Genomic DNA, 24,078 nt, shown 5'->3' on the forward strand with positions numbered 1-24,078 from the left:
ACAGAACAACATCCGTCGTATCTATTCTCAGCAAGACAGAGCGGAAGTGAAATCGCAGCAACTGAGACATGCTTCCGCGAGCGCCTATAGACGAGTCAACGACCAGTGAGAACGCTCATCAGAAATTTATGATAGATTGCATTATGCATCTTTCTAGAACAGTCACTCCCGTCCCCCACCTCTTTCATTACAGCCCCCAATCGCAACAACACCCATTGCTTGATGCTTGAAGAGAATCAAGATCAGACATGCTGACTTACCTTGGCCATGCATCTACCTTGCATATTCGACTGATAGGTATGAACGGCTGCATGAGCACTTCCCTTCACCGCATCGTTCGTATAAACAACTCCTTTTCGGATAGAGAGTGAAAGGTGATGCGTAATATCTCGTTCCGCATAGCCGTGGGTAGCAGTCCGGTCCTTGACGGGTATTACGACGGCGACTACCCATAAATTACTAGATAAACTCGGTTGATCGGATCGCAGATCTTTGATCTTACGGGTCTCGTGTTGTCTTCCTGCTGGTGGAGTAATTCCCATCAAGTATTCTGACACAGGTTTGTAGCGGCGATCACTTACGTGCATATGTTACTCGTTGAGCTAGGCACCAGTTTTAAAACCCTTGGCGTATAATCCTTCATAATAGGAAATCCGTGTCTGAGCACAGTTTTGGGTGTATTCTTCGCAGAATTGCTGACGTGGTCGTGCGATGTTCATGTAACGGAAATTGCTGGACAGCATGCAATTGACCCTAACATTATGACACGATAATGACTGGTCTTATGCTTTGACCTCAGAATGTCTCGCACGGATTACAGGGCTGTGTAATACGAATTAGGGTCCTGATTCAGGAAAACCACAGTCGAGATTGAGAAAAGGCGATCGATATCAATAAGTTAATGTTTGCGAGCACATCTATCCGTACGTACAAATCACTGGGCGAATAAGGCTAGTAACTCGTTTTCTATTGCCAGTGTTATCACGTATCCGAGGTTATACTTTCAGAGTCCCAGTCTTGAGATTGCTGGATTAGCCTTGTTGCAAATCAGATATATCATGAGTCTGCACCATGGTCGCACCCTCTGGTCGGCTGTGTCTGAGCTTCAACGTAACTATGATAGATATATACACAATTGCAATTAAATATTTATAAGTCAGAGCAGTGTTCTCACACTGGTGTCCGGTTCTGACCCCATCTGGTCAATGAACATAAGGAGATGGTGAGTTCAACATCTACGACTACAGCTAGAATCTGAGAATAAATGACTGAATCAAGTCTATACCAGGAGCTTGGTTCGTGTTCCTAAAAGTTACAGAACTGTATTATCGAGTGTGAACGGGGGTCTCAGTGGTAGTTGGCTTACACACTCGGTGTTTGCCTTGATGAGGCGTAGACAAGTAACATGAACAATAACAGGTTGTGGGCGAAACCTTTACATTCCAATTCCTTGTATTTTGTTCTATATTTGAGTTAGTCCAGTGGTATAATGTGGATTTTCCCGAGTTCAGACAAGGCGAAGAGGGGGTCATGGGTATGCCTTGGGATACTGCCATTCTATTAGTAGTTGTTTCTCAGTACAACAGACACAAATTAGAAGCAATTGCTCATTCTTTATGTTTCTTTACTGTTTGCTACATCGTGTAGGTATTTGAAAATAGCAAGACTCCCTATCCAGTCTCACCAACAGGCCCAGTTACAACTTCGTCGCGCCAATGATACGATACATACAAGGACTGTTTGAGTTGTATCGTTCTGATATATATATTGATTCTTTCTGCTTCTCTTCAGCTCCTTGGTGCCGTATAGGCAGTGAAGCAGTTGTTGGATGTTTTGATCGTGCAAGTTCATTCTTCCTGTCTAATGCTCAACGAAAGCACGTTCTTGGATCTAATGAGCAACGAAGAACACAATACCAATGCATACACAGTACCCCTCTGCTCTAATTATAGTACAAGGTGTCAGGACTTAGTCGGTTGCTACTTCAGTGAACCAGTGTTTCTCGGCTTCGACACTACTACACGAAGACAGCCACCCAACTTAAACTGAACACTATGAGCGCCAGGACAAATCCTCAAGGACATGCAACCTGAGTTTACAAACTCTTGTAACCTTTTACTCTCTATTATTATTCGGGTTATAAACGACATAGCTAATCTATCGTCCCCTATATCACAGAGCACTCGCATGCCTAATCAACCATCTGGCTCTGTTGACAATTCTAGTTGAATATAGAGAACCCAAGGGATGGTTCTATAGGCCTTGATATAGTTCTGACTCGTAGTAACAGTTCACGGAAGACAGGTGAGTATTGGCCCCTCCAATCTACACACCGTTCGCCGAGTCAGTCAGGTCTGTATATGGGATAGTTTCTGACGACCTTCATATATGGCAGCTCAACATTATCTCTGCTGTTGTGCGGATTCAAGGCCACAGCTCAGTCTTCTCCCAGGAACCATCCTTCAACTGGTAATTCCATCTCCTGCCATCCTCGGGATCACTTAGGTCAACCTGGTCCACCTCCTCCGGCACAATCACCACAACACGGAAGTTCTTTCTTGCAATCTCGTCATCTAGATCGTCGACTTTCTGACCGAGTCCGAGTCCAGGGGCGGGCTTTTCGTCTCGCTTTGTACCCGGAGGAGGATTTCGGAAAGACCCTCGCATGCCAGGGCTCAAGTTTCCGAAATGTGCAGTGATCTCTTTACCCCAGTTCCAGGAACCCGAGTCGTCATTGTTTTTGAGGCGCATGTGCTTTTCTATCTCTTGCCTGACGTGTGAGGCTGATGGATCATCGATATCTTGGCCAAGAAGATAGGCGCGGCCACGTAGACGCCACTGAGTCTTGGTCTCTACGACCCAGAAGACCGCTTCAACAGGCCCACCGCCGCCAGACTGTGGGATATTCTCTCCGTCAGTTGATAGTTCAGGGACTTTTTCCATACGAGCGTCAGTGGTGATGGTGAGAAGGTCACTCTCGTAGAGAGAGGGGTTGAGAGGTGCCTGGTTCTTGGGGTTGACGGGAATCTCGGCCCACGTGCCTCGATACACGACGGTACGGGAACGAGGAGTGACCGAAGAGCCACGGTGGTGGAGGGTGCTGAGCATGAAAGTTGGAGATTCCATCTTATCAACGTGTGATAGAAAAGCTGAGCGCCATGGCGCTGCTGGTATCGGGTGATGTGCCGACATTGTGTGTTGAAGGTGGCTGAGAATCTGGGTTGTTCGCTGGATGGGTCGCGCTACAGGGCTCATTGGCAATGAGAATTGTGAGATGTCGCGGGAACCTTGTTGCCGCACTTGACCGTCGTGAGGTAGTTGTGAGTGAAAGCTGGTGAGGAGTGTTAAGGTCGTCAACCCCCACTTCAACATACAGCATCATAGGTCAATAATCGGAATATCGATCTATGAGTCATTACGACAGCAGTTGAACGGAGCATATGCCAAAGAGTCAACTGCTGGATTGCCAGCGGTATGGCATCTACCTCAAGCCAATTCCCATGCCAAATAACGGGTAGGGTAGCGAAACGAATGAATCATCACAGGATTCATGCCTTTTACAACACCTTAGTCTAGGTTAGTAGGTAGCCGCTGAGCCAATAATGATCCACCCACATATCCAGAATATTTCCGCCCTCGGGTCGTACTTTTACGATCGTTTTATAAACCCGTAGTATCACCATTTAGGTTTTATAGTGTTAAGCTTGGTCTTTCTCGCTGCAACGTAACACACTGGTGATTTGCATCATGAAGTTGACAACTAGTCATGGAAAATATAATTCAAGATAGCTCATGACTCTGCTAGGCTCGCTTGACCTTGTCTGATCCTGCAGTTCATGACTAATTAGCCTGCGAACTCATTAGCACAGATACTCATCACAATTGTTCAACAACTGTTGACATTCCAGGGGATGCATCCGGCCAGGGTTCAACAGCTCTAATTACTACCAAAAAAGACATCGCCATATGCAAGCTACTTTACGCAAAGAATATGACGAGGTGGCCGCTCCAAGTCAAGAGCCAATGTTGGCAAAGAACGTTGTCACTTGCCGCAGGGTATTCTGTCCAATACAAAAAAGGACATTGCGTACGTCATGAGCTCCGCCTCGGATTGGTCAACGAAGTTCTCTCTGAATGTTCTAGACCGTCTGGGGTCCGGGGCCCTAGGGAGGCTAGCAGCGGACGGAGGCTGGTGGGAGGGAGCGGCAATACCAGCGGAAGTTGGTGACGCGAACAGGGGGCTGTTACGAAACTACGAATTGCCGTCGTCGCTATCGTAATGTAGGGAGATAATCTTGAATGAGTTGGGGGGAGGGGGGGGGATCGACCAACAAAAATGGCGCTTCTTGACATTTTCCCATACGTAACTTGGCCACTATTGTCTCGTGTTTGGTGTGTTGGGAGAAGAAGGGTAGTGCTTCGGGGGACTCCGATCAAGAGGAAAAGAAAAGAAAAGAGAAGAAAAGGATCGACATCGCTTCTCTCATTCTTTCTCGAAGCTTACCTTGTACGTAAGTTGATGCACAGTAGCCCAACTGCCAACTGCCGCTACATTCTTGGTGATCAGACAAGACGTCATGAGCCAGCGAGAGGAGTCCAAGGGAGATTTAGAGTTGAGAGTAGGGATTTGATGGAACGCGGCATACAAGAAAGGGAAGATCAAGGAAGTGTTCATGTGTTCCGTTCCGTTTCCGTTGACAGGGGCGCAGTTGATATTGAGTTTGACTATCAACGACTGGGATTTGTCCGGCAGCTCTGGTAGGTCAGCTTTAGCGGAGAAAGCTGGAGTTGCTCGTCTCAGGCACGGAGATCGACTGGGACTTGTCGGAGCGATGTATTTCCTCAAGGCGGTCGACCAGAAGACTTGGCTTTGAACCAAAGCTGCTGGCGCCCGACTTTACCAGGGTGCCGGACTGTTGGGATCGGGTTGGTCTTGCTTCTGCGACGATCGTTTTCAGATGCGGCCCATTCAGAACTACCCAACCTTAACATGGTTTCTCGGCCTGTCCTCTAACTCCAAGTTTCTGCGTTGCAATTTAATCAGCGTCGCTTTTCGAGTACCGGTCAATCCGCTGGGGTGATATATGTATGAGCTGATGTGAGAAGTTTCAAACGAATTCTTCTGAGATAGCAAGGACCTCGAAGCATGGTTGACTACTTCGGTTGCACTAATCGCGCAGACACTCGCCCATGTTCAAATTAACTACCGTATTTCTGCTCTGGCATGGCATTTTGACCAAGCCTGCATGTATGTCTCACAGTGAGATATTTTGAATTACCTCAGTAAGTCAAGGCTAGAGCGGCGCTCAGGGAAGTGGAGATGATCGTAACTTGGCCATGAGCTTTTAGTTAAAAAAGACCCTGGGCCTGGGCCAGCCATATTGCATGTTATTTCCCTAAGGGTCGCTCAAATCCAATGGTGACATTTCACGATGTCCCTAAACAAAGGTTGGAATAAAATATGAGAATATGCTGGTAGGGTTCCATATACAGATCTGCACACTTTTTGTGTCAAGTCTGCGAATCGAGCGACAACGTCCGTACTCCGTACTAGCTGACCGAGTCGGCACTTGTTGACGAGGCCTTCAACCATTAACGGAGTCCTCGGTCGATCCGTGCACCGTTTAGCTCTTGATAGTCACGGAGTACCACTTGAAGGGGTACCTGACCGAGCCTAGAGTCGAAAAAGGAGGCTGAAAGTGAAAGGCCTCGCTTGAAGAGTGGGATGGCCAATTCTTGTTTCGAAGCGAGGTGGGAGACCCCAAGTAGATCAGACGGACATGTTAGAGAATGAAGGAAACCTGGATTCATAGTCTGATGTTATTTACCCCTTTGTATCGAGTAATGAACGGACGGAGTCTAAGAAAAGGTTTCGACGGAACATGGCTGCGGGCTAGTTGCATTAGGGGAGTTCGGTAGTTTCCCATTCGCACTAATTGGGCGTCAACAATTTGCTGCAATCATTTGCGCCTGTCAGAAGTGATTTCGATTTGTATCGATAGTTGTAGATCTGGCGTCCAATGGTGGTTGCTCATGGCGATCGAGTGTGGTTGGAAGAAGAACGCCAGAGTCTTACTGAGTCTTAGTCATGTGCAAGAAGCCGACAAGGACAACGAAATGAAGCCAAGTCAAGATTCGGTAGCTATCCGTAGGCAGTCTGGTAGTTGGTGATAGTCTTCACTTTGACAATGCGTAGGGCGTCATCTGAGTAAGTATGGCCTGAGTCGTAGAACGCATGGATACCCCTAGAAGGGTCTAACATCGATCAGACGGGTGTACGCGAAAAAGATACATGTAAGATGAAGAAAAACAGCCGCGATTTCTGAGGTGGATGGATGAAATTTGTTGTTACCCTTGATCTTGGGCAGGTACGGAAGACAAAAAACCACGCGCCAGCGGGCGCAAAATCCGTACCTAACGCATACAACTGCCATTAGAGGCATGGTAAGTTAGGGGTCTCCCGGTGGAAAGGTACCTACAGTACTAGGTAGTAAAAACGCACTTTCTAGAGTGCTGTTGCCATTTCCACTTTGTTACTTGCTCCGCCCCCGCCTTTTTTTCATACGCCCAGGGCATCACTCCTCTTATTTTTGACTCTTTTTCCTCTACTGTCCCATTTCGCAATTCCCTTTTCTTTTCCGGGGTCTCTCTCTTTCTTTTTCGGTTCCATTTCGACCTTGTTATTCCCCTGGATTGATACTGCACTTTAAGAGGCTCTTTTACGCTCTGGCCCTACGAACGCGAATACAGTACCTGCTCTCACTATATCCGTCACTGACTGCTCCCGCCAACCGTCATCATCAGTCGTTTTCTACCTACCGTTACGGCTGTTCTAATGCTTTTATATCGCCCAGGGCTAACAAACTCTCTGCCGTCTGGTCACTCTACCCCAGCTACTGCCGCTACCGCTACCGCTGCCGCTGCCCTGCCGCGGCTGCCCATATCCGGCCGTTATTTCCAGCGCCGCCCACTGCCATCAGCCGAGTTCCGGCGACATAAAATCATTCCCGCGTCAGTTTAAATCAGCAACTCGTATCAGCTCAGATTCCAGTCATTATTCCCGGGATCTTCCACCTAAACCTAAAGCTATCCCCAGCCAAGAGCTATCAGAGCTCCAGCTCCAGCAATAGCTAAAGCTCCAGTCCCAGCTCCAGCTCCAGCTCTGGATCCAATCGAACTTCTTTTCGGTCCAGGTAAATCCCAGATCTCGGCCCCATTTTCTTTCAGATCCAGCTCCCACTCTGCAACGTCTGATTGACGTGCCTGTAATATCCTCAAAAAAGGCGCTCATCCACTGGACCGAACATTTTGGTGAGCTTTGTATCATCGTCAATGGATCTATCACAGCGGGCGCTTCCGCGTCACACTCATCACCAACCACCACCATCTCTCTCAAATCCTTCGCCCTCGCATCTGCCGCCTCAACATTCTACATCTACGTATAGTCCCGGTCCCGTTGCCTCACATCCGACTCTCCCTCTTCCCGGAACTCACCCACCATCCTCGGCTTTGACACCAGGGTCGGCCTCAACATCCCCTGCATCCATCTCCCACCGTTTACCTTCAGCATCAGCTTCAACGACATCAAGGCATCCTCATGGCGATTATCTCCCTGACGCGGATGACCAAGACGCGTCGACACCCGTGGATGGAGAAGAACCTCCAAAGAAGAAGCAAAAGCGCAACAAACCAACTCTTTCATGCCATGAATGTGTAGAGCGCAAGACCAAGGTACGACAATTCTATCGAATGTGTTTTCTCATGTTGTGTTGTGCTGTCTGCATATCATCTCACTCATCTCTACTCCATGCTCCTGTTCCCCATGTGAGATGAGCCCACTTTACCCCGACATTATGGCTCAGTATGGAATTTGATCATCCTGGGTTGTCTGAACATGCCCAATCTATCCCGCTCCTTTCCTTCTGTTGCGTGAGAGTGAGTTAAATTTCCTGGATACATTACTGACATTATTCAAAGTGTGACAGAGGTCGACCTCATTGTCTTGCCTGTAAGTGCACCCGGATGTTGTTTTGCTGGTTTTATACTAACATTTAGCTAGGTATAAAACGACAGACTGAATGCCGATATGCCCATGTCGCAAACCTTCTCGAGTATGAAGCCTCCCGACTGAGTAACTATATGTTCTGGTTTAACAATCAAGTAGGGAGACCACCAGGTCAGCCGCCAATGGTCGCCGTATGACAAAACCCCCAAAGAAGAAGTCTGGTTCCAGTGGGAAGTCACCCATTCCAAATATCGCAGATAGGGGTATGTCGAATGATCCCAGGGCAACCTCGCGTGGCGCTGTTGCTCTCTCCATCGGCCTTCTGTCGAACGTCCCTTATTCCTTGCCTTCTGCAAGTAATGTTTTTGGTATCGGGTCTGAGCACCCGTTTGCCAACTACTGGACCTGTGAAGGGGGCTTGCCCGAGGTTATCTCGGTGCTTCCAGACAAGATTCAAGCCGATATACTGCTTAGCCGATACTTCGAATGCGTTGACCCCGTGTATCCCATGATACATCGCCAGACATTCTATGCAGACTACGAACACTTCTGGCAAATGAATCAGCAAGAAAAGACCGATACAGATCCATCCTTCATTGCATTAATCTTTGTCATGCTGGCCCTGGGAACTCAGTTTGTAACATCGACTACATCCCCGCAGGAGCGCAGGCAGACAGCAGAGTTCTATGCTTCGGCTAGCAACCAATCTCTCCGTATCGCATCATATCTTAGCAGTGCATCGTTAAGGTCAATTCAGGCTATGGTATTGCTAGTTTACTTCCTTATAAACGACAACCATGCTTCGGATGGATGGGCATTTGCAGGTATTCTAATTCGGCAAGCTTATGCTATGGGTCTTCATAGAGATCCAAATATTGGTGGGTGACTGTTTTCTTGATTTGCTCCTTTCTCATACTGATTTCTTTCAGTGACTCCAAATGCCACCCTGTTCGAGAAGCAGCAGCGTCGTAAGGTCTGGCAAGCGGTACTTCTGCAAGATACTTTCTTGACCGTCTTACTCTCGCTGCCACCGTCTGCGACACATACAGATGTTTCCGTGGAAGACCTACTTGACGATGGCTCCTCGATTGCAAATAGCGACCCAACAGATACGGCATATATTCGGGGCTCTTGGACTTTGGCCAACTTGGTTCAGGAGACGATCTGCTCGCCAAGATCATTAGACCTACCAATCTGCACTACGGCGAGGCATAAGTCTAAGCTAATTGCTGACTTCCGAGCTGTTTACCGCTCGTTCCCTGATGTCTTCCGGTCTTGGGATCCTGATAGTATCACGGCGCTTGCAAAAACCAATAAGAGGGTAGTTCGTCAGACCCTGTTCTTGACGAGCAACTACTTCCATAACTTGATGCTTGTTCATGCTTCCGAGAGCCCCGATGTTCCTGTCAATGTTCGTGGTACATTGGAGGCAGCGCACGACGCCATTACAGCTTTCTTCCTTCTTTTCGCCCTTCTTGAGATAGAAGCACGTGTTTGGTGGGTGTTCAATCACCGAGCTTTCTTGGAGGCGCTCTGTATCGGGAATGTCCTGAAGGAGGCTGCTCGAGAACCAGGTGGTGCAGATATGATGGCAAGAGACCCTCTCCTTGTCAGGGCAAAAGCTGATATAAGTGAGTCTTGATGCCTTTGTTGTTCCCGGCCTCCCTGCTAACATGTCAACAGCACGCATGATCCAGATCATGCAGGTTATGGGCGAAGACTCTGAGGTAGCGAGGACCCGAGTGCAGGTTTTGAGTGACTTTCTGGTATGAATGAGGCAGTTGTCTGTTTGTATAAAAGTGTTCTGGCTGACGACTGAATGAGTCGTGAAGCATATTCAGGGGTAGCATTGGTCCAGCACGTCAGCAGATATCTAGCAAGGCATGTACATACCGAAGGCCATATTGTTTGATATTCAAGCTGTGAGTTTCAAATGCATGCTAGAAGATAAATAGAGCTTATCACAATATATGCATACTAAAGAGAGTATTATAATGCTTCTTCGTTGTTCTCTGATGTTGTGTTTGTTTGAATTTCTTGGGATATATGTCTGATGAATGAACTATCCAAGTTGTCAGTAACCACAAGCAAATGGAAGGAAACATTATGGTAATGATTTATTGGCAGTCTTGAAAATATTGAAGGCATTGCCATACTCAAATATTGCCAAGACAATCGAGGCAAGGGAATTGCCGATGCCGTTATGCCCCACTCACGACACCAAAGACTCGGCCGGGGGCTGAAGGATGGACTCGTCAGCTCATGGTTAATGATTGGCCACTCGCTTAAAGTGTGGGTTGATTGATTGCGTCGCCCGACCCTTTCAAGATAAGGCCGTCAGCCAGGCTATACTCAACAGGGCTCCAGAGCTGTTTCAGTGCCTAAGCCGTCCTGCGTTACAGGGCCATTACAGGGCCTGTTTTGGGAGGCATCCGCGTGGCCAGGCTCCCACATCCCGTCTAGTCGCGTGGGCTTTTTCGCACTCATTTCCACGGGCATGTCATCACCTCGACTCAGCTCGTCTCGTATTTGCTCTTAATTCTTTTTTCCCTTCTTTGAATTATTGATCCTTTCCCTCCTTGTCTCATTTTCGTATCATTCTGCCTTAAGCTTCTTTGTAGCGTGGCTGCCTGCGTTACATTCCCTGCTCTGCTGTCTGTGTAAGAGGGGTTTTTGCAGTTGATACTGCTCAGTGGCCTACGATACCTAACGAGAGAGATTTTCGACCTTCACACTTCACTATGCGCGGCCTTGCTCAGGCTGCCATGGTGCTAGCACCGACGTTGGTGTTGGCTCATGGACCTCACCATCCTCCTCCTCCTCCTCCTCCGCCGCCGCCTCCTCCTCCCATGGGATTTCTCCCCTCAGCTCTCGATGTCACACCCTCAGCCTTCGTCACAGTCAAGCTCCCCTTGAGCGAATCCGAATCCTATCCTCTGGTCCGTCTTTGAGACTTGATCACAATGCCATGAACTAACATGTAATAGACACTACGATTTGATGTGGAGGAATCAGAAGAAGTCTGTGGCCCAGCCAGCATCACCCTCAATGGCGAACCCCTCAAGCAAGACGCCAAGGGTCGCGGTGTCGGATCTTTCCTCATCAACAATGAGACCACTATTTCAGCAGACTGGGATTTCGAATGCATCGGTCCCAAAGAGTTCCCCTTCGGCCAGTCTATGCGCTTCAATGTCAAGGCCCTCGACGACATGGCTCTTTCAGAGGAGGCTTCCTTCTGGATGACCTTCAAACAAACCGCGCCAGTTCGAATCTCCGATGTTGGAAATGCCGCCTATGTCTGGAGCCTGTCAATGCCTTTCAGCAAGGACAAGCAGTCCTCCTCTGACGACAAATCCGCCTCTACATCACCCCCAATCTGGGAGTACCCGGACCACGATTTCCAGGACCCGGAGGAGGAACTTCAGGTTGAGCTTATGGAATTGAATGCTTTGCACAAGCAGATTCTTCAGCTTGAGGAACTGGTGAAAGAGAGGGAGGCATCCGTTGCTAAGAAGCTGGGCAAGCAATATCCTCCTCCACCCCCCTCGACTATGAAGAAGATCAAGCAGTGTGATGGTGTGCAGTGTGTTCTGCACACTGTTGGTGAGAAGGTGCGACACTCGGCTCACAGATTCTACGATAGCATATTTGGACATCACCCACCTCACCATGGCCCGCATGGTCCTCACCATGGCCCTCATCATGGAAACGGTACTCACCGGGGCCCTCATCCTCCTCATCATGGAACTCCTCACCCCCCGCCGCCCCCTCATCATGGTCGTCCTCCCTTCCCCTTCCCTGGAGGTCACCCTCCCCCTCCTATGTGCGCTCCTTGCCCCTGCGATCCTCACCACGGAAACCCTCCTCCTCCACCCCCTCCTCACCACCGGGGCAAGCCTCATCATGAGAGACCTGAGCATGGCCACGGTGGTTTCCGTGCCGAGGATCATGAAGGCCATCCTCCTCCACCTGTAAGTCTAAAACCTCAATCAGAAATCGAATTCGTTCCGCTAACTGCTCTTCAGCCTCCTCACCATCCCATCATTGTCATCCTTGGAATTGTGACCATTGCTCTCGCTCTTTTCTGTGCTATTGCCATCGCCTACATTCACCGCCGTGTAGCGCGTCTCAGCCCAGAGGCTCGTCGTGCTATCCGCCGGGCATTCCGCCAAACTCGCGACGAGCGTCGTAAGAACTCTGCTCTTAAGGCTGCTTACCGTGCCTTTGTTACCCGATGGATCGAGAACGAAGATGATGAGAAGGAGGCTATGCTTAACGGTGAGCGACGCCGACGATCATCTTCCTGCAGCAGCGTTACCATGGAAGAGGAGATTGCTTCCTTCCGTGAGGCTGCTCAAATGGTTGAGGGCATCGTCGCTGCTGAGGAGGGCCAGCACAGCCATGCTCGTTCCTATAGCTACGCTGCCGGTCCCCCTGTTCCTCCCCATCCCTCGCACCACACTGCTGCCACAGCATACCCCGGCTTCATGGAGACTGATGACAACCTTCCTGCTTATGACGACGATGAGCGCGACTCGTCGGTTGTAGCAGATGGATGCCGATACACTCCCGGCTGCTCCGACTATACCCCTTCAAACTCCGGGTCCAATGCCAGCGATGTCCTGGGGGATACCAAGAACTAAACCAAACTCAATGACCTCGGGCATGAATGATTTCCTTTGCATACTACTATGATACACCAGATTTCCTTGATTTAAATTTATGCGCATCAGATGTGGGATATTGGGAATTGTATTTACAAACAGCAAACGCTCTCGCTCAATAGAAGCTATAGCAATCTAATACCACAACTTGAAACATACACCTCTATAATACGCTCTTGTGCTTGATTTATTTTCCTTGTGCTTATCCACGCATGCTCTTGTCTATCACCCGAATATGAACTCTTCGTAATTCTTGGCAATTTTCTTGACGCCTTCATCAAGGTTCCAGCCCTTGACCTCACAAACATGCCGATACATGTCTTCCAATGCACTGTCCATTTGTTCGCCGGCAATATGAAGATCACTCTCCACCAGAATGCTGTCGTCAGGCAGCGCCCGTAGTACATCGTCCGTCTTGTTCAGGCTAGCACCAGTGCTTAAGTTGACAGCTGTTGACAACGAGACAAATATACGAGCTGGGATCGTTCGGTTCAGATACTGCCTTAATACTTCGACACTAGCGCTGAATGAATGTAGGCATATTCGAGGGGGATACGGCTTCTCACTGCCATCATCGTCCTCGTCTGAGAAGTCCTCAGCACCCGATGCCACAAGACGCCGCTTGCGTCGTGTTATAACCTCCCGCTCATGTCCCTTCCACGTTGCCGCAAGCGTCTCATACAGGATACCGTGAGCTTGCACGCCATGCACACTGACACCTCTGCCAGTTTTTGCAGCAAGACGAAGCTGTGCGGCAAGAACATCACGCTGGTGCTCTATTTTCACCCTATAAGGGCTGAGCTGGCGGCCTTCACGCCCCCCTGGTGTGAGTGTTGAATCTCTCTCGATATGTTCCGATGGCAGCCAAGGTTCTGGTAGACGAAAGGCCTTGTCAAGGCCGATCTCGCCAACAAGAGCGTGAGGCTTAGTGGATAGACGGGATTCGGTTGCATTGAGAAATGAGCTTATAGGGACAGGGGAAGGAAGAGAAGCAACAAAGTCTGGCGAGGGCGCTGGTTGTAGAACGGCATTATAATGTGCTTGTTTGGCGGCGTTGTCAGTCTCGGACCCAGAGGTGGGCTGAAATGTCGGAGTGTCGGCTGAGTCGTCATAGAGTAGATGGGAAAACCATGGATGCCAGCCAAAGGAGGGAATAGCACAGGTACCTGTTGCTTCTGAATTTTCTTGCAAAAGTGATTTGAGATCAGGGTTGGAATGGTTGCTAGCCACATCCGCAACGAGGTTCTGGTCCTGGGCACGTGTTGCCATGATGGTCAAAGCTGCTGCACGCATAGAGGGTATATCGGTTATTGAAGCCATTGTATCTGTTGGATGGCAGTGGGCGTCGCATATTGGTAGATGCCAGGGGAATGGAGGTTGATCCCCTGCAAGCTCTGGCTTGGACTGCTGAGGCTCATCATGGTTATGGGTGTGGGTGTGTTGACACATGTTGGTGTTGATATCTGGTAACTAATGGTGGTGTCAAAGTGGTGCCGAGATACTGGGGTTTAATTAGCACTGCAGATGGAAGTTGGCATCCACAGAAGCACGCAAGATTATTACTCTCAACGGCCAAGGTCTCGAAGGCTTGAGGCTATGAGAAACAAATTTGAGTGATGTCAGCGGGGGAGGCTGATGTGGACCATGATGGGGACAGGCATTCTCGAGGCTCCAAGTGGGGTTAACTTATGATGAGATCGGTCGATACAGTATCCGTACGAACATATCTAACGAGCATTTAGTTAATCTGGGGTAATTTAGTTTTCATCTAGTGAATACAGGAGGCTGAGCTTCTCGTTCGTGAATAGATTTCGTCTGCCTCGGCTTGTAATCACTCATGTGACGTGTGCGGTTGATGTTGGTTACCGATGGGCTTCAGTGGCTGTAAGTTGCTGCCCGGACAGTTTTTAGTACAACCACCGATTCCAGGGTCCTTTTGTGTTGCGGTCGATCCTCACCGGGCACAGATACTCGGAAGTTTAATGCAGTCAATCGCATCAGCATGATGATAGGGATTTGATACTGGAAGTGCTTTGAAAGACTCGTCATGATGTGTAATCCTGCCTTATCGTTGCATTCCACCACTGACGTTGCTTTATCTGTACAGTTTGGTAGGTATCATTGACCCTCCTTCTGCCAACATGAAGCTTCCTCCTACCGTTTACTATCACTTGCATCTCTTCCTGGTGCAGGTTCTCCGCACGATCCTTCCCCGTGGCTTGTCGCGTTGCCGTACGACGGCAAGGACAGTCACCGCAGACACCATTAAAATGGGCAAGTGCGGCATGCAAACCGACCTAAGCCAAGCCAGGCCAAGCCAAGCCACCATTCACATGTGATTGCCTCCTCCAAGTGTAATCCTCCTCACCTTAGCCCTCCGTTGCTTTCCTTTACCTTAGGTAGCCTTCTCCTCTTTTCTTCCCATCTCCCGAGATGCATATAATTACGGCTTCTACTTTGCTTCAGCTACAGCTCGATGCAACCCCGTAGAGTCACATTCACCGTACACCGACGCTACATTGTCGCCGGCTCAAGCACCTAATCCCACCGCGGCGCATCTTTTCGAGCTCCCCGGAAACAATCTATCCTATCACGGCTTTGGGGGATGTCGACGCATATCTCGTCCTAGAGCGGCATCCATCCATTCTATGTACATATCGGTACTCTACACCAACTACTATAGTCGCCATCCTCTTGGCTCTCTTTCTTCTTCCTCTTCTTTCTTATCCTTTCATTTCCCTATCTTCTTTCTCCTTATAGCCTGTGCCTCCATCTGTAACCACTAATTACATCGTCGACAACCTCCACGCCTCTATACAGACAGCACTCTTCGAAGCTGTTGTGGTCATGTGCCGCTAGACTTGTTCTGTAACACCATCAATATGGCACTCCTCAACCCTGTATACGCATTCGTCGTGCCCTTCCTGTTTGTTGTCACGGTTCCTCTTGCTGTCTTCGCCGGTATCACAACTACTATCGCTTTCTCTGTTCTCATCCTCCGAGTTCTGGCTGTGTATCTCGACGTTGCTCTCTCTTTCGTTCCTCATTATTTAGGTGGACGTAAGACTCGCCCTTACCATCCAAATACTTATCATCCTCACCACCAAATCCTCGAACCGGCAGCTGCAGCGCTCTATACCAATCCTGTACCTGCTTCTGCTGGTTCAACAGCATTTGAGTCCTCTTTGAGACGTCGTCGTCATAGAAGAAGCTCCAGTGCTCTATCCACAACAGGCACTACCACTCCGATCAGCGAAAAGGGACTCGGCTTACTGCCAAGCATTGGTCCAGAGCGAGACTTTGAAGGTGTTGGTGGCTGGCGTCTAGGCGGAGACGATGAGACATGGACTACCATAAACTCACGACTGGAACTTCCTGACAAGCAACACCATGGGCGAAATCATCATCGTTCCCCATCCGGTGGCCCGACGACACCTGGAGAAGGCGGATATCTTATGATGAAGGGTCGCAACCGAAGCCCCGGAGCAAAACGCTTAGCATCTCCTAATAGCTCTCGTACAAGAACACCTTCTGGCCCTCGGATCGCTTTTACAAACATGTCATTCATTGACAGTTACTTTCCAAGTCTCAAAACTTCTCCAAAAGGACTGAAAAAACTCCCGACTCAGGGTGTCGTTGATGCGTAAGACCGATTCAGGCTCTTTGCGCTATCATGTAAACTATTCTAATGATCTAACGAAAGGGTTTGGTTAAGGTGGAAAATGACACGAGGACCAAAAGTGTCACAGTTAAATGGTAATATGGGGGTTTCCATTGGCGTTTGAGCGAGAATCTGTTAATTATCTGGATTTATGATGATGCAAAATTAAGATATCAATGACTTTCGAAAGAAAACGACAAGGGTGAATCCCAATCTGCCATTACTCGTATACTGAAATGATATAATGGTAGCAATGTCCTATTCCTGGTATCTGCAACGCCTCCAACGCCAACCCAGCGTAAATACATTATCGTGACAACATTGGCCAACCAAAAAGAAGCGATTGTCTTCTTAGAGAGTCTGCCAGAAGTAGTTTGCGTAAAAGAATCGCGAGAACTTCTTGTCCATGTTGACAACATGCACGTCCCCTTTACGATCATTCCGAATAACAGCCTTGGACCACTCACCGTCCCTCTCGTCCCTCTCAATGTCGATACCCAGGCTTCGATACACCTTGAGCCTCAGTAGCACCTCATCATCCACTGGATCTCTGCGTCGAGCATTAGCTGCCGCATCGCCCTCCACACCCTGAAGCTCCAGCTCGCGAAGACGAGCCTTGAGGTCAGCGGCCGTCAGAGCAAGGCGCTCAGCATCGGTTTCAGCATCAGCGGCAGCTTTGGCGGTACGAAATTTCAGGGTGTCTAGACGTGCGATATTGGACGCGTGATCGGCTGATGAGTGGGACGCAACGAGGTCGTCATGTCGCGATGTGTGTGTTGCGAGCTGACGAGAGAGCTTCTTCAGTGAGGATTCTGCCTCACGAACGTGAAGGTCGCGAGCTTGCTGGAGTGTTGAGAGTGACTCTGTAACACGGGAGACGGCAAGTTTGTCTGGTGCGATATTGAAGTTTTCAACAGTATGATGAATGAGCTGGATTTATTAGCTTAGATAAAAGGGGCTACAAGAGTAGGTACTTACAGTTGCGGGTTCTTCGGAGAGCAACATATTTGCGGCTTAACTCGAGTTCTCGACTCAATTGTGAAAGATTTTGTGTCAAAAACAGCTGTAAAATGCAGCTCCTCTACAGTCTTAAACGGTGATGATGGTGAATTTGGTGTTTTGCCAACCCAACTCCCTTTTGGACTAAACACGTTTCCGTCGTCACGACGACAATCAAAGCCTACCTTATCTTATCGCAGCCACATTTCCCCCACCTTATCTAGCCGAGCTTTCCCCGCCAACCGCACATCGTCATCGGGCCCGCCACAGCCAGGCAAAGATGAAGCCGAGAAGAGCTACCTCTGAATAACACGTGCAAACCTCCATTACGTTACGTTTGCCATTCCACCTCGAAAGCCTCTTTATCCTGACCAAGAAAATTGATACCAAGACTCCTATTCCTCCTATACAGAATACACCTTCAAGTTATTTGACCTCGAGGACTTGTTTTCTCAGAATGGTAACCGAACTACCATGTGAGTTTTAAACTGCATGACGATATTCTAACTTATACTGACAGCCTCGCTAGATGCTCTCGATGCCGAGACGTTAGTCCTACGCTTTCAATATATGAAGATTTCTATATCCTGACTGACGGCGACAGACCGCTAAATGCCTCTGAGCTTAATGTACTAAAAGCGCAATATGAGCGCGAGGGTGAGATGGTTGGCATCCAGACCAAGTTCAACTACGCCTGGGTAACCATCCTACGTCTTGACCTACGAGCCATCATACTAACTGAATCTCAGGGCCTCGTCAAGTCCAACCAGCGAAACGACCAGCAGCTCGGTGTGCGTCTTCTCTCGGATATCTTCCGCATCTCTCCCGAACGTCGCCGCGAATGTCTCTACTACCTTGCCCTTGGCAACTACAAGCTCGGCAACTACGGCGAAGCGCGTCGGTACAACGACCTCCTTCTTGATAAGGAGCCTGCCAACCTTCAAGCATCCAACCTACGCCAACTGATTGATGACAAGGTTGCCCGCGAGGGGCTGATGGGTGTCGCTATTCTGAGTGGTGTTGGTGTAGCGGCGGGTGTGGTGGGAGCATTTATTCTGAGGAATGCTAGGAAGAGGTAGATGATGATATTGCTAAGGAGGAAAACGTGTAGAGACATATATTGCATGGGCGGTTTCTGGGACACTTTACTCACTCTTCACTATAACCTCTGGATCGGGCCCTCTTGGAGTCTTGACATCATGAGATATGCTTGCACTACAAAATGAAGCAACCACTATTACATACGTTAACCCATTTTATATAAGTTCATCAATAATCACCCTAATTCCATCACGATAGGTGCAGACAGGACATCGGCTGTTGGAAAGTCACATTCGACGGGGTAGTACAAATTTGCTAGATGTCTTACTATACGATGATTTCACATGTCAACGTCACAGACAAATGTGTTGGAACAAGAAAGCTAGACAAATAAAACAATGTTAAGGAAACCAAGAACAGGCCAGCTAAGAAACAAACCAAAGAGACGACGCATCACCATCTAGGGAATATCATCTGCCGAGACATAAATGACCATCCTTGTCTCAACAAATGTACGACTAAAATACAACAAGCTGCTACTCGACAACTTCCTTGGCATCGCCCATCTGATCCTGTCTAATATCATCCGTGACCAAGGCACCATTCAGCCGGAGGGAAAAGAGAGGGGTATCCGAAGGCAGAGTATGTGAGCAGAGCAACAAGGTACCTAATGTAGGCAAAGCACAAAGAGACAGCATGTCACCCTAAAAAAATATGGCGAACCAGATGCATAAAACATATTAGCATCTAAAACGTCTCTCCCAGCGAGAAGCGCTCAGATTGAAACGCCTTTCGCCAGTTTCCCTGCTGTTCTTCTCTCCAAAAGGTATTCTCATGTGACAGATTAGAGGTGAGACCAACGGGTTCTCAGGTTTGGTTTGACTCAAAGCATGGTCAGAGAAAAATGCTTGACTGCAACTTGAAGTCATACCGAGACTCCTGCAAAGCCATATAGTCTGCATCTCCCGTCTTGCATGACTATTCTTCATAAATGACTTTTGTTCCGTCTCCGTACGACAATCATTCCATGTGGCATATGTGATGTGATGTGATGTGATTAGGAGACAATGTTTTGTTTCTTAATTAAAAAAGGTGAGAGAAAGAGGCGACAAAGAAACGAGAATCGAATACAACGAGGGGCGTCGAGCTGGTATTGTATGGGCATCATGGGTACTCAGACATGGATAACGAAGGAGTGAAAGAATCCGCAAATCGTGAAGAGGCTGAAAGTTTAGCGAAGAGAGAAACCCTTTCGCTTGCCTTCCTTCTCTAGTGGCCGTCCGCTTTCGACGCGCTGCTTCTTGTCCTCGAGCTCCAGTCGTTGGCGGTCGAGTTGCTCCTTCATCTCCTTGTGGCGGGCGTACAGTTCCTCTTCGGACTGCTTGAGCTTGCTCTCCTTCTCTGCTACCTTCTGTTGGAAGACCATCTTCATCTCGGCCTCCATCTTGGCTAGCTTTTGCTCGTGTAGGGCACGCTCCTCCTCCTGCTTGACAGCAGGGTTGACCTCCTTGAAAACGCTGGGGTCTTGCGACACGCCCATGGCGAGCAGCTTGTCGGTACGGTAGTTCTCGTAGAGTTGGTTGTTGGTGTGCTCCTTGAGCTCCTCCATGTGTGTTCGGATGAGCATTTGTCGAAGCTTGACAAAATCGCAGTGCTCCTCGTTATCGACTTCAATGATGCCCCAAGGATAGGCACGACCGCGAATCTTGCGACCATCGGCGCTTGTGATCTCGTTGTTGGCACCAACAACAGCGAAGGGAACCTTGGACATGATCTCGTTGTTCTCAGCGATCGTCTCCTCATCATCAAGCTCGTAACGAGGACCCTCGAAGATCTGGATGCCATGGTGCTTGATATCGGCGAGAATCTTGTTGGTTAGCAATTGAACAAACGTTGGTAAGCGAGAAACTTACTCGGGACTTGAAGGCAGCAATCTCCTCGTCGGTAAGGGTATCAGCCTTGGCGATGACGGGGATCAGATTGACCTTGGTATGGAGTCGGCGCATGACCTCAATGTCAAGAGGCTTCAGGGAGTGGCCAGTGGGTTGAATAAAAAAGACACAGGCGTGAATACGGTTGTCAACAATGTTCATGCGGTTAACCTTGTTCTCAGCATCCAAGTAAGAGTCGAATCGCTGCTCGATGTTGTCGACGATAGGGCGCCAGGACTCGTCGTTGTTGACGAAATCGCCGAAACCTGGTGTATCGACAACGGTCAGGCGGAGACGAACACCTGCCTCCTCAATGTCGGCACTAATGGACTGGATAGTAACAGTCTTGGGAATAATGTCGAGGCTGGGTCCCTTGCGCTCCTTGGGGGGGTACAGGGAGGTGTTGAATAGAGTGTTGACCAGAGTAGACTTGCCCAAGCCGGACTCACCTAAATCAGTGTTAGTCAAGATCGTTCACACTTCAAACATCTATGTACATACCAACAACCATCACGTTGAAGTTGAATCCCTTACGAACACTCTTTCGGTGCCATTGGTTGGGTAGGTTGGCAAAACCAACATAGCCAGTAAGCTTTCTTCGGACAATGTTTCTGTTGTCAGCGGGGGGAGGTGGCTGAGATGGAACTACTTGGCAGTCAGTACCGGAACAGAAATTCACGTAAATGATAAACCTACCATTGGCAGGCGAGGCAGAAGGAGCCAACGCCGGAGATTCGCTGCCGGGAGAAGCTATAAAGACACAGGTTAGCATCCAATGCAACCACTGATATTGAATATTATGCTGTCAGAGGTAGAGACATGAGGAGCCTGACTCGGTGAATAATCCGAACTCGTGTTGCGAGGATTTCCCCTGGTAGAAGCCTCGACTGTGAGATGGTCGCGATTGGGCTTCACATAAGCTGTCTGTTCATCTCCAGCTGGCCCACTTGTTGCAGAATAGACATATAGTTCGTCGAATGACACTGGCTTCATAGGGCTTAATGTCGGCGGATCCTGGATGTCCACGTCAAGCATACTGCGATAGTGGCGTACTGTTGAGGGACGAGGGGAGGAAGGAGAAGATGAGCTGTTATCGTCTTGGCTCAGTGGAAAACTAATAGTTCGTTTGGAATCCCGCGATGCCTTTGGCGATGATCCGGCGAGAGGTGTGGTTGCCATGAACATGAGATTTCTATCAAAATGCACGCTGCGAGTGCGAGCCTTGACGTGCTGTACCAAGTCGAATGTCATGATCGAATTTCAGGGGTTGGAAGTGCTGATTCTCAACGAGGAATGCTGTCAGGACCAAAAAGGGGGCTAAGAAGATAGACCCAAGAAATTGTAGATGATTCAGAAACGAATGTCGTCGAGCTTATCGGAAATCGATGGGTTGCACGGGATGAAGGTCAAGATTTTGTTGAGCTCCCGGAGAACAAATCATCCTCGTGGTCGAGTTCGCAGGCTCTTTCCGTGGTCTCTACCTGACCCTTGTGCCATGTGGTCTGACACGCGCGTGCATAAAAAGAAAGAATCATCTTACCCATATTGAATTATCAAGAACGGTCGAGTCGAAAAGGCTCGTAGGAAAGTGCGTGTTTCTAAGTTGAAAGTTGATGGTTAGCTACGTCAGGGGAAAGGCCAGCTAGCTACACGAGCTCGGTGGAGTTGTCTCGAGGGAGACAACAAGAAGGGCCAAACGACAGCTGACAATCTCCAGGAAACAGGCACAATGTGACGATGAGTGTACAGTCGAAGAGATATCGAGCCGATCGAGGGCGCTCCTTCTCGAAATCGTGGTCGGGCAGTAAGGAGTGGGACGAGGACAGCTAGGTACTCACGGAAATACCAAGAGACGCGTGTCAATGAGCGTCGCAACGAGTGAATACGAAGAATAGAAGGCGGCCTCGGGTTTATCAACACGGGACCTACTCTCACGCACGATAAATGGCGATCGAGAGAAGAGTAGCAATGATGAGGCTAGAAACGGGGGGTAGGGAAAAAAAGAGAGAAAGTAAAGTGAAGGAGAAGGACGGGAAATTTTGGAGGTGACAAGCGGACTAAACAAGGAGACGAAATTCTGATGTGCTGTGCTGTTCTCCCAGCAGAGCAGCCTTTGGGCAGACAGCCGTGCTGCAGCAAAAGGGGTTTAGACGAGCTAGTCCAAGTTGAGGCCCGTGTGGGTCTCCCAACTTATGTACATGATCCAGGGGCAGGTTCTGGAGATTTAGCGGACAGGGTCGCTGAGAGCCTACTGTCGAACCTCAAAGGGTGCTGCCTCAGAGCTTATGATTGGTTCAACAGACACGGGTCCAATTAACGGCGCGGGACAGGGTTCGTTGAATGGTAAGACGGGAGATTGGGGAGGGAGAGCTCTAGCTTCACCTCAAGCAAATTACTGCATCTTGGCTATCGGCATAGGTACCTGTATCATGCCGTAAGCGGCCCTGCAGCCATGCAATTGACTCTCGATACAGCCTCTACACAGTACTAAGTTGGAGCCTCTATCTGAAGCTTGACATCATTTGATTTACCGGTGAGGGCCTACAAATGTCTGCAAGTGGCCGGTCCCCGGACCTCCTTACATCGGTCCATTCCCTACCTAGGCAAGCTTGGAGCTCACCTGAGGTAAGGTTGTTTCTAAAAGGGGAATGCTACCCTAAGTACCTGTTCCTGGCTCGCTTGTGCTTCAAGTATCGATAACCATTCTCATGCTACAAGTTGCCTTAGGTATTGATAGGGGTTCTTCTCTCCTATTTGAAAGAATTGTTCGATAGTCAGAGTCGATTGCTTCTTTGATCTACAGTGTTTTTTTCTATTTGGTTATCATTGGCCCCTTTCTAGCGGCATAGCTTAGATCATTCACAATTGGACTGTATCGGAGACAGGTTTCAAGACATACGTAGATCAACCGTTTCTGGAAGAGGTCAGGGTATCTTCTCCCTTCTCTCGTGGCCAGAATATTGGCCTGATATTGGATCACGGGATAACTATGCTCTGAACCATTTATTTACTCCTCGTCCTACCCGTACCGTGGTCATTTTAACATTGCCCACTCGCCGTCAAGTTCGGTTGCGCCTCAACCGCTCCCATGTCTGTGTTCCTCGTTTATTGGTTTCCTTTCCTCCTCGTCAAAACATTAAACATCCGGTCCATTCAACCTGTTCTCTCTGTGGGTCCGGGATCAATTACCGCCGTCCAATGTGTTCTAGCTTCTCTTCAGTGACTATATTCGGTGTGCTACAGCAAGCCAACTTTTTTCGTTCACGGAAGGACATGACAATGAATTCTACAAGACTGGCATGTGCATATACGTGAAGCCAATACCTAGGCTTCTGCATGCCGATATGCCAATCCTATAACTGTAAGACTGCATAAAGCTTGAAAGAGTTCACTGCATCTTCCCGTGAAGCAATTATAATGTCTAGTGTGTGTATCTATCTCGTGAAAATCATTGAGAATCCTACACGCTACCACCTCCATGCCTTCTCCTGCATGTGCGACACGAGCGTATATGCTGGTGCAGTTCAGGTTTTGTATAAAGGGATGTGAAAAGGAGGTACTCCGTATGCAACGTGTAATTGCATTCCAGGCAAATGTCCCTGGTCCAATCGAGAGGTCATGTGAAGTAGTGTCGACCTGCGAAGCTTTTCGTGTTAAACCAAGAAGATTTCGTACAAGTACTCTAAAGCAGTGCATGGAAGCTCTGGTAGTATAGTTCAACTTAAAGAATATGTCGCTACATTTTTTATTTCCCAAGTCTATTCCAACCGGTTCTAA

The 24,078-nt window shown here is 48.8% G+C and overlaps 8 protein-coding genes across 8 annotated transcripts; 4 read left to right on the forward strand and 4 right to left on the reverse strand.

Moving 5' to 3' along the window:
• Positions 1–2,424: 2,424 nt before the first annotated feature.
• FSUBG_7160 (uncharacterized protein) lies at positions 2,425–3,192 on the reverse strand (the record flags this gene model as incomplete). The annotated part of the gene is made up of 1 exon (XM_036685436.1): positions 2,425–3,192. One exon carries the CDS (start codon positions 3,190–3,192, stop codon positions 2,425–2,427), a length of 768 nt encoding a protein of 255 aa, XP_036537304.1.
• A 3,643-nt stretch (positions 3,193–6,835) lies between these two features.
• On the forward strand, positions 6,836–9,777 carry FSUBG_7161 (transcription activator acu-15; the record flags this gene model as incomplete). The annotated part of the gene is made up of 7 exons (XM_036685437.1): positions 6,836–7,011; positions 7,446–7,731; positions 7,978–8,008; positions 8,060–8,111; positions 8,165–8,883; positions 8,935–9,636; positions 9,689–9,777. The coding sequence occupies 7 exons, from the start codon at positions 6,836–6,838 to the stop codon at positions 9,775–9,777; spliced, it is 2,055 nt and encodes a 684-aa protein (XP_036537305.1).
• Positions 9,778–10,746: 969 nt separating this feature from the next.
• FSUBG_7162 (uncharacterized protein) lies at positions 10,747–12,648 on the forward strand (the record flags this gene model as incomplete). Its single annotated transcript, XM_036685438.1, has 3 exons — positions 10,747–10,944; positions 10,993–11,976; positions 12,031–12,648. The coding sequence occupies 3 exons, from the start codon at positions 10,747–10,749 to the stop codon at positions 12,646–12,648; spliced, it is 1,800 nt and encodes a 599-aa protein (XP_036537306.1).
• A 246-nt stretch (positions 12,649–12,894) lies between these two features.
• On the reverse strand, positions 12,895–13,989 carry FSUBG_7163 (Cut9 interacting scn1; the record flags this gene model as incomplete). The annotated part of the gene is made up of 1 exon (XM_036685439.1): positions 12,895–13,989. The coding sequence occupies one exon, from the start codon at positions 13,987–13,989 to the stop codon at positions 12,895–12,897; it is 1,095 nt and encodes a 364-aa protein (XP_036537307.1).
• A 1,562-nt stretch (positions 13,990–15,551) lies between these two features.
• Positions 15,552–16,316, forward strand: FSUBG_7164 (uncharacterized protein; the record flags this gene model as incomplete). The annotated part of the gene is made up of 1 exon (XM_036685440.1): positions 15,552–16,316. The coding sequence occupies one exon, from the start codon at positions 15,552–15,554 to the stop codon at positions 16,314–16,316; it is 765 nt and encodes a 254-aa protein (XP_036537308.1).
• Positions 16,317–16,681: 365 nt separating this feature from the next.
• Positions 16,682–17,335, reverse strand: FSUBG_7165 (kinetochore SPC24; the record flags this gene model as incomplete). Its single annotated transcript, XM_036685441.1, has 2 exons — positions 16,682–17,260; positions 17,309–17,335. 2 exons carry the CDS (start codon positions 17,333–17,335, stop codon positions 16,682–16,684), a joined length of 606 nt encoding a protein of 201 aa, XP_036537309.1.
• Positions 17,336–17,786: 451 nt separating this feature from the next.
• FSUBG_7166 (mitochondria fission 1) lies at positions 17,787–18,408 on the forward strand (the record flags this gene model as incomplete). Its single annotated transcript, XM_036685442.1, has 3 exons — positions 17,787–17,805; positions 17,859–17,877; positions 17,934–18,408. 3 exons carry the CDS (start codon positions 17,787–17,789, stop codon positions 18,406–18,408), a joined length of 513 nt encoding a protein of 170 aa, XP_036537310.1.
• A 1,193-nt stretch (positions 18,409–19,601) lies between these two features.
• On the reverse strand, positions 19,602–21,552 carry FSUBG_7167 (cell division control 3; the record flags this gene model as incomplete). The annotated part of the gene is made up of 4 exons (XM_036685443.1): positions 19,602–20,237; positions 20,284–20,750; positions 20,803–21,051; positions 21,153–21,552. 4 exons carry the CDS (start codon positions 21,550–21,552, stop codon positions 19,602–19,604), a joined length of 1,752 nt encoding a protein of 583 aa, XP_036537311.1.
• Positions 21,553–24,078: the final 2,526 nt, after the last annotated feature.

This window comes from Fusarium subglutinans (genome assembly GCF_013396075.1).
Source record: "Fusarium subglutinans strain NRRL 66333 chromosome Unknown NRRL66333_c0000089, whole genome shotgun sequence".
Classification (NCBI taxonomy): Eukaryota; Fungi; Ascomycota; class Sordariomycetes; order Hypocreales; family Nectriaceae; genus Fusarium; species Fusarium subglutinans.